The sequence below is a fragment of the Cnephaeus nilssonii genome (genome assembly GCF_951640355.1).
Source record: "Cnephaeus nilssonii genome assembly, chromosome: 1".
NCBI lineage: Eukaryota > Metazoa > Chordata > Mammalia > Chiroptera > Vespertilionidae > Cnephaeus > Cnephaeus nilssonii.
Window position 1 is genome coordinate 107,334,295 of NC_137072.1, and position 13,118 is coordinate 107,347,412.

Below are 13,118 nucleotides of genomic sequence, written 5' to 3' on the forward strand. Positions count from 1 at the left end.
GCATATAAGCACAACCAGCAGACTCAAGACACTGGGGGCAGGGGGACGAGGGCAAGTGCTGGTGGTCAGTGGGGAAAAAAAAGAGAGACATATGTACTACTGTTTGAAGTACCTTAAACAAAATAAAAAAAAAAGAGTGGTTACAAAAGAGTGGTAAGAGGAGTCAGCATAGGAATAAAGGCAAAGAGAATGTGCAAAAAAGAGTAGTGGCAACAGCTATCTGTCTAAGATTAAAAAAGAGCAAATGAAAGTAACAAAAGAAGCCACTGAAATAGTCAAGATGGAAGTCACTGGTATCTGTATAGTTTCATTGGAGGGGTGGGGATGGTCATGAGATAACAGGGGGTTAAAATCCCACAAATCTGCACAAAAATCTCATAAATGGTTAAAAAACAAAGGCTGGGAATTACACCCCTGGAATCACCTGACTTGGCCATTTGCTACATACACATGCAACCTTAGGCCAGTAAATGAATTTCTTGAGTTGCATTTAAATGGAAAATAGAAATAATTATTTTATGGAATTATTGCATCAGAGAGAATGTGGATGTATTTATTTAAGAAAAAGTACTAATCATTGGTTCTCATCACTTATGAAAATAAATGTCTGCTAAAATCTCAGTGTTTTAAAATTTAAAATGTATAATAAAAACAGTCCTTGTTTATTTTTTAGTCTGTAAAGGTATTTGTTTTATTACAATTTATTTTTTAACATATATATTGCTGACAGTATTACAGATGTCCCCCATTCCCCTTTTACTCCCCTCCTTTATTTGTTTTTATTTGTTTTTTAAAGATGGTGTTTTGGGCAAATAACTAGTACACACCTGAATATTTCTTTAGCAAGCAAGAAAGTCATAATTCCCCAAACATAAGGTTATTTCAAAGTTATAACTATGTGCTAGTAGTGCCAATAAAAACATAAAAAAATGACAAAGTTCTAAGGCTACTTAAAAAATTATATACTGAGTTTTTATTATTTCTAATTTGGGCTAAATTATTTAATTGCCTTCATACTTTATTTCAGTCACTAAAGACAATAGCAACCAATAATTCTGAGACATAAAAGACCTCCAGCTTGTTAAAAACTCCCCCGAAAAGAAGATGTTGCCCTTGCTGAGAAAAACAACAATATTACAATGTAATTGCTGGAAGATGCAGAATTTCCCCCAGGAATTCCAGAATCTAGAAGATTCTTAACATATAAAATTAGAGGAAGAGACAACCATGTTGTGGTAAAATGTTGAACACAATGGGATACAAAAGAGCCCCAAGTTTTCTTGACCCTTTCGCTGACCTTTACTAAAAGAGGAACTTTGACACCATATCTCTGCCTCTTTCTTTGAGCTCATGGCTACCAGACAGCCCATTTGGGCCTTTCCCTCTCATCTCACCCTCAGCTCCACTTGACTCAGTATGAGAATCTCCCGATGGCCTGATAGGTCTGGTGGTGGTATCAGTTATCCTATATAATAAAACCTTAATATGCAAATTGACCAAACTGTGGAATGACCGGTTGCTATGATGCACACTAACCACCAGCGGGCAGATGCTCAATGCAGGAGCTGCCCCCTGGTGGTCAGTGTGCTCCCACAGCGGGAGCACCACCCAGCCAGAAGCCCTGAGCAGGGCTCATGGCTGGCGAGCGCAGTGGCGGTGGTGGGAGCCTTTCCCGCCTCCACAGCAGGCAGGCAGTAAGGAACGAGGAGTCCTGGACTGCAAGAGGGATGTCCAACTGCCGGCTTAGGCTTGCTCCCCAGGGAGCGGGCCTAAGCCAGCCGGCGAACATCCCCCGAGGGGTCCTGGACTATGAGAGGGCACAGGCCAGGCTTAGGGAACCCCCACCTACCAGTGCACAAAATTTTGTGCACCGGGCCTCTAGTAGTTCCATAATTGTTTGGTGTGAATATATAACATTAATATCATATATACGTACATATACATATACATATGTATACACACACATATTTTTTCCTATCACCAAATTTCCATATTGTTTTGGAATTATCTATTTAAATAAACCCATTGATAAACTCTAAGCTCCATGAGGGCAGAGTTGGGTTTCTTTTCTGTTTTACTTATTGTTGTTATATTCTTAACACCTTAGAACTATCTATGACTTGTGCATAACAAGAAGTCAAATAATATTTGTTGAAAGAAAGAAGGAACACATCATTCATTTGCATTAGATTCTTCACTCCTTAGCACATTCAAGGGTTTAATAAATGTATGTCACATTAAACATGAACTGTGTAGTTGTCTGTGTAGCTAAATCTTCCTGAACCAAGAGCAATACGGGGAATATTAGACATTAAAATATTCTACATCCCATGCTGACTTTCTCAATGAAAACCTGGGGAGGGCAAAAACCTCGGCCTTATTGTGAGCTGCTTAATCATTCTAATTTCCTCTGATATTTGAAAGATGAGAGCAGGACCTATGGGTTACAAAAACAAGTCAGACCCATTTGTTTCCCACTCAAGAATGTTTTAAAGGGTATTAATTCAATATGCTCTGGTCATCTATTTCATCTCATTAGTTTCTTCCATTGTTTTTAATTTTATTTAAAAAGGGAGCTTGATAATATCCATGGACTCACGAGTTTGCTCTGGTGAAACTATACCATAAAAAAAAAATTACTCTGAAAATGTAGGATAAAAATTGTTGTGAAAAAATTAATGACTCAAAATAGTAGCCCAGTCTTTCCTAGCAGAGAAAACCCCTAAATTATATTTAATTATAGCCATGTAAACATGTCTTCAAATAAAGAATATTCATCTTCTTGTTGTAATTGAAATTATGTATTTACAAACCTTAATAGGAGGAGTATGTACTTACATGTTTTCATGAATAAAATAAAACACATTAAACTGGCATAACTACAGGAAAGTTTCATTAAAATATAAACAATTCAAATTATAAAGTATTTAAGGAGCATCATTTTATCGCTTTTAAGCACTCAGATTTTCTACACTGAATTATTCTAATTGAAAATTAGGCCACTTTGCCTCCTACCAATCCATTTATTATGTAAATATGTCTAGCAGCATGTGAGTGGTTCAAACTTTCATTTTCTCCATAGTGGGGGGGGGCGCATCTTATTTATAGTGATCATTTGCTTTGAGAATATTTTTACTGAAAATTAGGACATCAACTTCAGCGGCAAGCTCTGCAGTCAGACAGGGCTCAAGTCTGGCTCCTTCACTCAGCAGATGAGTGATTTTTAATTAAATCATCTCCTACATTACAGTATTTTCTTCTCTCAAATGTGGAAATAATTGTACCTACTAGAGGAATGATGTGAAAATTGAGAGATAAATATCTACATAAAAGTCTCAGCACAATGCAAACTGCTCAGTACAAACTGGCTTTCGCTGTCGCTATTATTTTTAGTAGTAGTGGCAATATGGGCAGAGATCCAATCTGAAATGTTATAAATGTTGAACTAGCCCAGAACCTTAATTGTATTCAGGTATAGCAACAGTGAGTACATCCTGAAGTCTGCTAAATGCAATTGTGCTGTATTTGTTGACTTCTGAATGCCTACACTGCTGGCCAACTGGCGCACACCCATGGTGTTTGCTATCCAGCTTAGGGTAGCACCTTGGACATGACAGAATCAGTTAGTTTGATAACTTAGTGAATATTAAACTAGACTGCCATAATCCTGCTGAGAAGCCTAAGCCCTTAAATCATCTGTCAACCAGTCTCAGTTCAACCGTTTCCTGGAGGCCCTGGGACCCCTCCGGCGCTTGGCTCCTGCTCAGCTCTGCTCCTGCAGTTCCGCCCAGGAGCACCACGGTCCCACACTCGTCCGCTTCTCCACACAGCTGGCTTAGACACACCTGCACACTCACCCTTCACAGCCACCTGCCTCTGAGCCCTTGTAGCAACTCTTCTACCCCGTATGGTAGCTACTAGCCACAAGTGGCGATTGACATTCACATTTAAATTACATAAAATTTAAAATGCACTTCCTCAGTTGCACTCGCCACATTATGTGCCCAACAACCACTATGGCTAGTGGCTACCATACAGGATATTACAGACATACCGTATTTCCATCATTGCACCAAGTTCTACCAGGCAGATAGGCCAATATCCCCTCCCGCACATTTCCATTCACACGACAGTAAGTACCGGAGACTCCATCGTCATTAACCAAATGAACAAAAAAGGTAAGTCAGTTAGATAAATCTTGAGTTAAACAGACTTGTATGTATGTATGTATATATGAATACATGCATGTGTTTGGATTTGAGAACATTTAATCAATGAATGGGAACCAGGATGCTCTAAGGATGGAATATAAGTATGCAGCTTTTCTCAAATTTGTGTTACCATGACTATTTTTTCCCCCTGAAAAATATCTCTGGCAAACTCTAAACTTTAGGAAATACAGAGAAGCACTAGCATTTTTCAAAATAGAGTACATGTATCCTTGAGCACAGAGAAGTGTAATAGAATCAATCTGCAGTTTCTCAACTTCCCCCACGCAATCTTTCTGAAGCCATTCTGCCCAATAACATTCCTAAGAATAAGAGTGATGCCAGTTTCACTTTCCCTTTGACAATCACCTCCACTTTACAAAGGATAGGGCACCTCTCAGCCCACCAGGAACTCGCCATAGGGCACGGCCCAAGGAAACGGAGTCACCAAAGAACAATGTAAAATACTGGTTATCTCAAAGGCTCTTGCAGTCAGTGCACATAATCCCAGAGAGGCATCTCCAATAACATTCTACTTTCAATAACAATATTAAAATATGGGTAAATAATTTTGTTATCCCAATCAATGGTGTCCCAATCAATGGTTCGGGTATTAATGGAAGTAATTAATTTAAGAGAAAAAATTTAAAAACCCACAGATTTTTGATGGCAGGAAACTTTTTAAAATTTTAATTATATATACTTTTTTTGTAACAAAGAACGATATAATTCTCTGAGGTACTGGAAATAGAAATTCAAGGAGAAAAACATAAGTGCAAGGAAAAAGAAGGATCTTGTTTTTATCTTTTAAAATTAGCTGTTATATGTAGACTTATATGTAGATTCCACCAAATACATTTAAAAGAATAACGGCAGAATTTTGTTTTAAAGGGTCAAACATTATAGTGCACTGCAAATGACATATTTTGCAACCATTTATAGCTATGGAAAAAAGCATCAGATGACAAGTTAAAAATGTATGTAGGGAATATAGGTTTTGAAAATCCCTTCTTTAATCAATAAATCATGGAGAGTCCATCATCATGTTTGTTGGTTTTTTGAAGAATTATAATAAAATTAGTGGTTAACCTATGTTAGGTGCTTCCTGTGTATAAGGTAACGTGTTTTACATATATATTTAATTCAACTAATCTTTCCTCCCCAACTTTATGGAGGGATAATTGACGAATATAATGACATATATTTAATGTGTACAATGTGATGAGGAGATATACATGAATATTGTGGAATTAAGATAATTAACACATCTGTCACTTCCCATAGTTAACATTTTTGTTTGTGGTAAGATTACTCAAGATATACTCAGCAACTTTCAAGTATACAACATTGTATTATTATTATTATTATTATTATTATTATTATTATTATTATTATCATTCTCAGAGAGGAAGGGAGAGGGAGAGAGAGAAACATCAACGAAGAGAGAAAATCATTGATAGGCAGCTTCCTGCATGCCTCCAACTAGGGGTCAAGACTGCATGTGCCCTGACCCATGCCCTGATCGGGAATTGAACCATGACCTCCTGGTTCATAGGTCAACACTCAACCATTGAGGCACACCAGCCAGGCCAACATTGTATTATTAACTACTGTGATCATACTGAACATTCCATCCTCTCAACTTATTCTTCTTATAACTGAAAGTTTGAAGCCTTTGACCTACAGCTCCCCATTTTCCCTTTCCTGCAGCCCCTGGTAACCACCATTTAGTCTTTCTTTCTATAAAATTGATTTTTTACAGAGAGGAAGGGAGAGGGATAGAGAGTTAGAAACATCGATCAGCTGCCTCCTGCACACCTCCTGCTGGGGTTGTGCCCGCAACCAAGGTACATGCCCTTGACCAGAATCAAACCTGGGACCTTTCAGTCTGCAGGCCGGCGCTCTATCCACTGTGCCAAACCAGTTAGGGCAAAATTGGCTTTTTTAAATTAAAGATTCCACATGTAATGATTTATCTAGTGTTAACAAAGCTCTTTTGGGTAGGTACTGTCATCGCCTCTGCTTACACAGGAGAAAACAAGGCACAGTGTAGCTAAACTGTTCCATAACTGCTGCAAAGTGAACCTGGTTTTAGCCCAGGGTAAGTCAGGCAGGGCCTCAGCCTTCACGCTGTGACCCCATGCACATCATGACCCACTGTGACCCCCTGCACACTGTGACCCTCTGCACACTGTGACCCCCTGCACACTATGACCTACTGACCCCCTGCACACTATGACCCCCTGCACACTATGACCTACTGTGATCCCCTGCACACTATGACCCCCTGCACACTATGACCCACTGTGACCCCCTGCGCTCTATGACCTACTGTGACTCCCTGCACACTATGACCCACTGTGACCCCCTGCACACTATGACCTACTGTGACCCATGCACACTATGACCCACTGTGACCCCCTGCACACCATGACCCACTGTGACCCCCTGCACACCATGACCCACTGTGACCCATGCACATTATGACCCACTGTGACCCATGCACACTATGACTCAGTGTGACCCCCTGCACACTATGACCCACTGTGACCCATGCACACTATGACCTACTGTGACCCATGCACACTATGACCCACTGTGACCCCCTGCACACTATGACCCATTGTGACCCCCTGCACATTATGACCCACTGTGACCCCCTGCACACTATGACCCACTGTGACCCATGCACACTATGACCCACTGTGACCCCCTGCACACTATGACCCACTGTGACCCATGCACACTATGACCCACTGTGACCCATGCACACTATGACCTACTGTGACCCATGCACACTATGACCCATTGTGACCCAATGTACACTATGACCTACTTAGATACGTTTTTCCCACCTAACGGTGCAAACATTGGAACTTATCTTTTCAGCTTGGTTTTTAAGCCTTGGAAGGCAAGAACATAACACGAACTTCTATATATTCCATGATATCTAGGATTTAGTTTTACACATAAAACATGTTTAATAAACATTTACTGATTATACATTTAACATTTTCAATAATTTCTCTCCTCCATCTAGTAATGATAAGTGGCCTTCTTGAAAATCTACAAATTAAGAATGACAGTAAACTCTATCCCATCTTTAGTAAGGAATCTAAATCCATGCATTTGAGCCCGGCCAGTGTGGCTCAGTGGTTGAGTGTCGACCTATGAACCAGGAAGTCACAGTTTGATTCCTGGTCAGGGCACATGTCTGGGTTGAGGGCTCCATCCCCAGTGTGGGCCACGCAGGGGGCAGCTGATCAATGATTCTCTCCCATCACTGATGTTTCTATCTCTCTCTCCCTCTCCCTTCCTCTCTGAAATCAATAAAAATATATTTAAAAATAAATAAAAAATAAACCCATGCATTTGACTAGAAAACATGTAAAATACACAAAACAAGTTTAATAATGTTTACCTCTAGGTATTGGGATTAATGATTCATTTTAGTTTTATTCAGAAATGAAATGTTTCTTATTGTTTACAATGTATTCTTTAGGTTTTTCTATGTTGGGTATATATTATTCTTGTAACAATAGAAGAATGTTTTTAATAAGATGCTATTGCAAATTCACAAATACATAAAACAAAGGGGAAACAAGGGACATAAGGAAGGAAGGAAGCCACAGCCATATTATCCCAGGAAGAGGGCAGCACGAGAGGCCAGAGGGAGGTTTGGCCTGACACGGTGGCTCATCGCCTTACCTGGCGTCAGGAGGCCACAGGGCCCTGGCAGCTCTGTGAGCAGGGCTCATGTTCAGACAAAGCAAAAGCAAAACATTTCACTTGTTAGAGGCTAGGAGAGGAAGTTCCAGAAATTGTGCACTCTTCACTCCTTCATGCAATTTAAAGAACACTTAGTCATTTCCAATGGACTATTTCTGCAATTTATTTGAAAAGCCTAATTCTTTACTTGAGTGCCTCAGGTACCTGCTCTGTCTTGCCCAAGCGTGGGTGGAAACAGTAGTTACTGGGGCTTTTCAGCTATACCTTTAAAATCTAGCAGCAAATAGTATTTTTTGTTTGTTTTGAAATGAACATCGCAAATATTTATTGACAGAAATACAAACGATTAAATACCATACCTTGACAGGTGAATTTTTTGGAGGGAGTTGTGAGTAACAGTTTATCTGCCATTTCTCCGGGTCCGGCGCAACGGGCAATTCCTGGTTCTTTATATTCCGACTTCACCCACTCGGATAACCACTGCATGTTACAGTCACAGTAGAGAGGGTTGGCTCCGATTGCTCTGAAAAACACCACACACACACACACACACACACACACACACACACACACACACACGTGTATTATTTCCTAAGGGAACATCAAGAGATGCTCAGTAGAAATTCCCTATAGATTTATTGACAAAAACAACTTAGAAGAAAATGAAGACATTGGGTTATCCATTTTTCTGGATTATGTGCAACTGAAATTTAGTGGATTGTCACTAGTGTTAAGGAGTACCTGAAATTTAGATAGTGTCCAGGTATTTGCAGAGACAGGTTTAAATTGGGTGGAGATCAACGCTTCCTTTATTCGCCGATTATTTAATGAGAACCCAATCACGATGCTGGGTTCTGGGGACCCCAATATGAAACCTACATTACTTTTAACTCCCAAGAATGCCTTCTGCGAGGGAGATTAACCTATACGCACACACACTTCCTTTAGAAATGCTCTAGCAGAAGGATTTACAAGAGGACTGTAGACAGAGGATAACTCCTTGGGGGACTGGTGGTTAAAATCTCTAAGCCTTTAGATGAGTCAAGTAGGTGGGAAAGGCTGTGAGGATGTTCCAGGGTAAAAACCAGTGGGCACACAGATACAAAGATCAGAAAGTGCCTGGGAAAACAGAGACCTAGTTTGCCAGAGCTGATTTAGACCGTCATTGGATGAAGGTCCCTTTACAAAGTGTTTCATTTCGGAACTTTGGTTCCTACTCACACAAGCAGCAGTAGCAATAGGAAAAGTAATCAAGGTGATAGCTAACATTTACTGCATCATCCCATAGACAGGAGCTGTGCTAAGCTGTGTATTTACACGAATTACATCATTTTATCCAAAAGAGCAACTCTCTGATGTCAATAGTATTAATAAAGCATTTTACAGATTACGAACCTGAGGCCAAATAAGTTAACCACTGGGTTTGTAAAATTGCCAAGTTTGGGCACAGAGATACATAAAACAACATTTAAAAACTGATTAATTCTGATGGATAATTAACTTCAGATTAATAACATTTTAGGTCTACACAAAATTAAAGTTACTGTTTTATTAGAAAACCCCAAAATATGCTTGCAAAATATTTTACAATACTTTACATTGTAACTTTAATGCCCAGCTCTAACCAGAAAACTGGAGTAAATGTTATGCTCCTAACTATGTCAGATTCAAACTCTTTTTTCAAATAAAAAATGAGCAAAATGATGTTTTTGAGTCATTCAGTCTCTTCCTTAGTGACACTTGCTAAGTCCTTACTATGTGAGGGGTGCAGCAAAAAAGTGACTAGAGCAGAGCTGTTTATAATCTAGGGAGTAAGAGACAAACACATACATTAAATACGTGAGTGAACGGAACACAGGACAAAGAAGTTCAAGTTGCCCTCACTGTGAGCGGGGCGGCCACACAAAGGGATGCTTCCCTGAGCTCGAGCCACGCTGCCCAGGGCAGCCCTTCCTGCGCCATCATCCTGACCTAGCGGATGGGACGGCTGCTTCCTTTTTTATGCTGCATGGTTTGGTCTGCCAGAGAGCACCACAGTCTTGCACCTTGAGCTACTGGCTTTCATTAACATCGTGTCTCAGGCAAATGACACCCCTGAGTGGTCCTGATGTTGACTTTGAGGTGCTGGGGTTCAAATATGGAAAACATGGAGGTCTTGCCTCCTGCGACCTAATCGTTTAGTTGGAAGGCTTTTTAACTGTAGGCACCAAACAATCAGATGTGCAATGCCTGCGTGAAGAACACAGCCCCATAAGCCACATTCAGATGTAGCACGATTGACAACTAACTCCTATCCTCCGCCCATCCCCCTTTCTCAATTTGCTCCAGTCTTATCTTGGGGTTTGGTGGGTTTGGGAGGGAAGAGCAAAACCAAGAGGGAACATGGCAGGCAACCTCTCTGGGGAAATGGGAGCCCAGTGACACTGATATTTAAGCCAAAGCAGAGAACCGCTCCCCGGGAATGCCCAGGCAGCCTGCCCCAGGAAGGCTGTGGTTCCCAGGACCGTTCCCCCAACCTCCGTCCAGGTTGGCCATGGCCTTAACAGTACAAGTGAAAATAACAGAATCATGAAATTTGACCCAGCTGAGTTTTTGGACACCATTTATCCCATATTTTTAATTCTTTAAAATTGCACTTCCAGGAAATATGGAGGTACAAATGGCTGCTATAACAAAGAACACAAACAAAAGTGTTTCACCCAAATGTGAGGATTTGGCTATTGCCCTCTACCCCATTATAAAGTTGTGATCACTACCTCATTTATTTCTGCATGGAACCATAGTCATTGCTGAGTAATATTGGCTAAATAAATGAATCCTGTGTGAGGCAATCAGGGTAGGCTTCATGGAAGAGGTGATACTTGGGATGTGTCTTAGAACAACTGGGTTTGGAGAGAATGAATGGAAGGAGAGCCAATATTTTAGAATCAGAGAACATCAAGAGCAAAGGCATTGGCTAGGACGTTGGGTAAGCAAAGAGAACTCAACTAATGGGGGGTATGGGCCAAAAGAATATATGAAGGCTATCTTGTGGAGTTCACCATATCTACATTGAAAATCTTTACCCTTTCTTTAAAATGGGACCATTCACGTGATGATGTGACAATAAAAGGGGCAGCAGACAATGAGTGTTGCAAACTCGCTTGCCAGGGACAGTTGGAGCCTAAACCCACATCAAGAACTAGGTACTCACAGGTGTGATAATGCCGAAAGATCATTGAAAGCACCTTCAGGCACAACAGAAATGTCATTTCCATGTAAAGAACTAAAACAAAAAAAAAGAAAATTAAATTTCCTATAAATCAGAGAGTTCTGAAAAATCCTCATGTTTGTATATGAAACTTCAGTTGATGATAAGCATTTTAAATCAGTGCAGACAAGATGGTCTAGTCAATAAATAGCTTTGGTATCTATTTCAGAAAGCAAAAAGTTAGTTCCTACCTCAAGTCATATGCATAAAATAAATTCTAGGTTGAAGAGTTAAATGTAAAAATAAAACTGAAGTGTAGTAAGAGAAAATACAGAAGAGTTCCGTTTTATAAACAGGATAGGAAAGGTTTTCAAAATCATTGCGTAAAACTCAGTAACCATAATGAAAAGGAGTGACAAATTTTTGACAACATAAAATATAGTCATACTATGAAAGATTACATATAAAGAACAGGATGAGAAACATTTGCAACACATATAAGATACGAGGGATAATTCCTTTGTGAAAAGACCTGCAAACTTATCAAGTCAAATGCTAGATGCACAAAGATATGTAAGTTAATAAGGAAAATACAAAGTACCCAGTAAAAATTGGGCAACGATATGATCAGGCTCATAGATTAAGCAGCACAAAATGCTCAATAAACAAAATATATTCAAATGCTTGAGTAATTGGAATTGCAAATTAAATCAGAAATGGGGAATAAAGTTGCTTTTGTCATATGACGAAAATGAAAGGATTGATAATATCCAATCTTTTCAGGAGTGCTTTAAAGCAGATACTCTATTAAATAGCAGGTGGAAAAAATAAATTTGTAAATTGTGTATTCTCCCAGTACACTTGACATTAACTTCCCCCGCAAATCACTGCTGAAATACTAGCACATTTGTGCCAAAGTGTGGGCTGTTCTTTAGAGTGATGAACAGAATTATGAAAATTTGGAAGTAAAACAAATGATAGTAAAGATGTGACCAAAAGAGAACAATTCCTATTTATGGCTTTTAAAATTGATATAGCCAGGGAATATGTATATCATCAAAAGAACCAAATGTGTTGCCCTCGCCAGTTTTGCTCAGTGGATAGAGTGCCAGCCTGTGGACTGAAGGGTCCCGGATTCAATTCTGGTCAAGGGCATATGCCCGGGTTGTGGGCTCAATCCCCAGTTGAGGGTGTATAGGAGGCAACCGTTCAATGATTCTCTCTCATCACTGATATTTATCTCCCTCTCTTTCTCTCCATTCCTCTCTGAAATCAAGAAATATTTATTAAAAACAAAAACAAACAAAAACCAAATGCGTATAAGGGAGGACCAGAAAAGAACATCAAATTGGATAATGGTAAACTCTTGGGGAGGGTACGGGGCTTGAGGACCATGTTTTACTTTATATACTTTAAAAATTCACTTATTATGTAATCAGCAAAGACAGCATTTCCTACATTTCTTTCAAAATTAGTTGGCTCTATGTAAAGCATACCTCTAAATATTGTATATTTCACAAATAAACGACTATAGCAAAAACACGACAGAAGATAAAATTATATTGTCCAAATTAAAGCTGATGAACAATGATGTAGTTAGATATGGTTTCCAGATTTGTAGTAAATCCTAATGCATATAACCGAACACACCCCAGGATCGACAAAGCAGTTAAGCCAGTAGTAAATAGACAACTCAATCCCTGAGAAGAGTTTCTGTGTTGAACAGCAGATGCTTACAGTAATCGAAGAGACTTCAATCCATCAAAGGTTCGCGGAGGAATGCATCTCAGACGGTTGTAACTAAGAATCCTGAAAGCATATAGAAGCCAAGTGGTCTTACTCAGGCATCCCAAAAGGGCCGGATGTCATTTTTAAAATCAAGTGGCTAAGAAGAAGGTTATTTTAGTATATAATAAACTGAGAATATTGACACATAATCTATACAGGCAATCCTTGGGTTACGTCAGAGACCCATTCCTATGGCGTGACAT

The 13,118-nt window shown here is 39.6% G+C and overlaps 1 protein-coding gene across 2 annotated transcripts in view; it reads right to left on the reverse strand.

The window, feature by feature from the left end:
- SLIT2 (slit guidance ligand 2) overlaps positions 1–13,118 on the reverse strand; it is a 343,459-nt gene that overhangs the window by 60,298 nt on the left and 270,043 nt on the right. For both annotated transcript variants that reach the window (XM_079795128.1, XM_079795127.1), the window contains 3 exons: positions 12,865–12,936; positions 11,131–11,202; positions 8,297–8,460 (listed from right to left, as the gene is read on the reverse strand). In XM_079795128.1, coding sequence (XP_079651254.1) covers positions 8,297–8,460; positions 11,131–11,202; positions 12,865–12,936 — 308 coding nt within the window. The remainder of the gene's footprint in view (positions 1–8,296; positions 8,461–11,130; positions 11,203–12,864; positions 12,937–13,118) is intronic.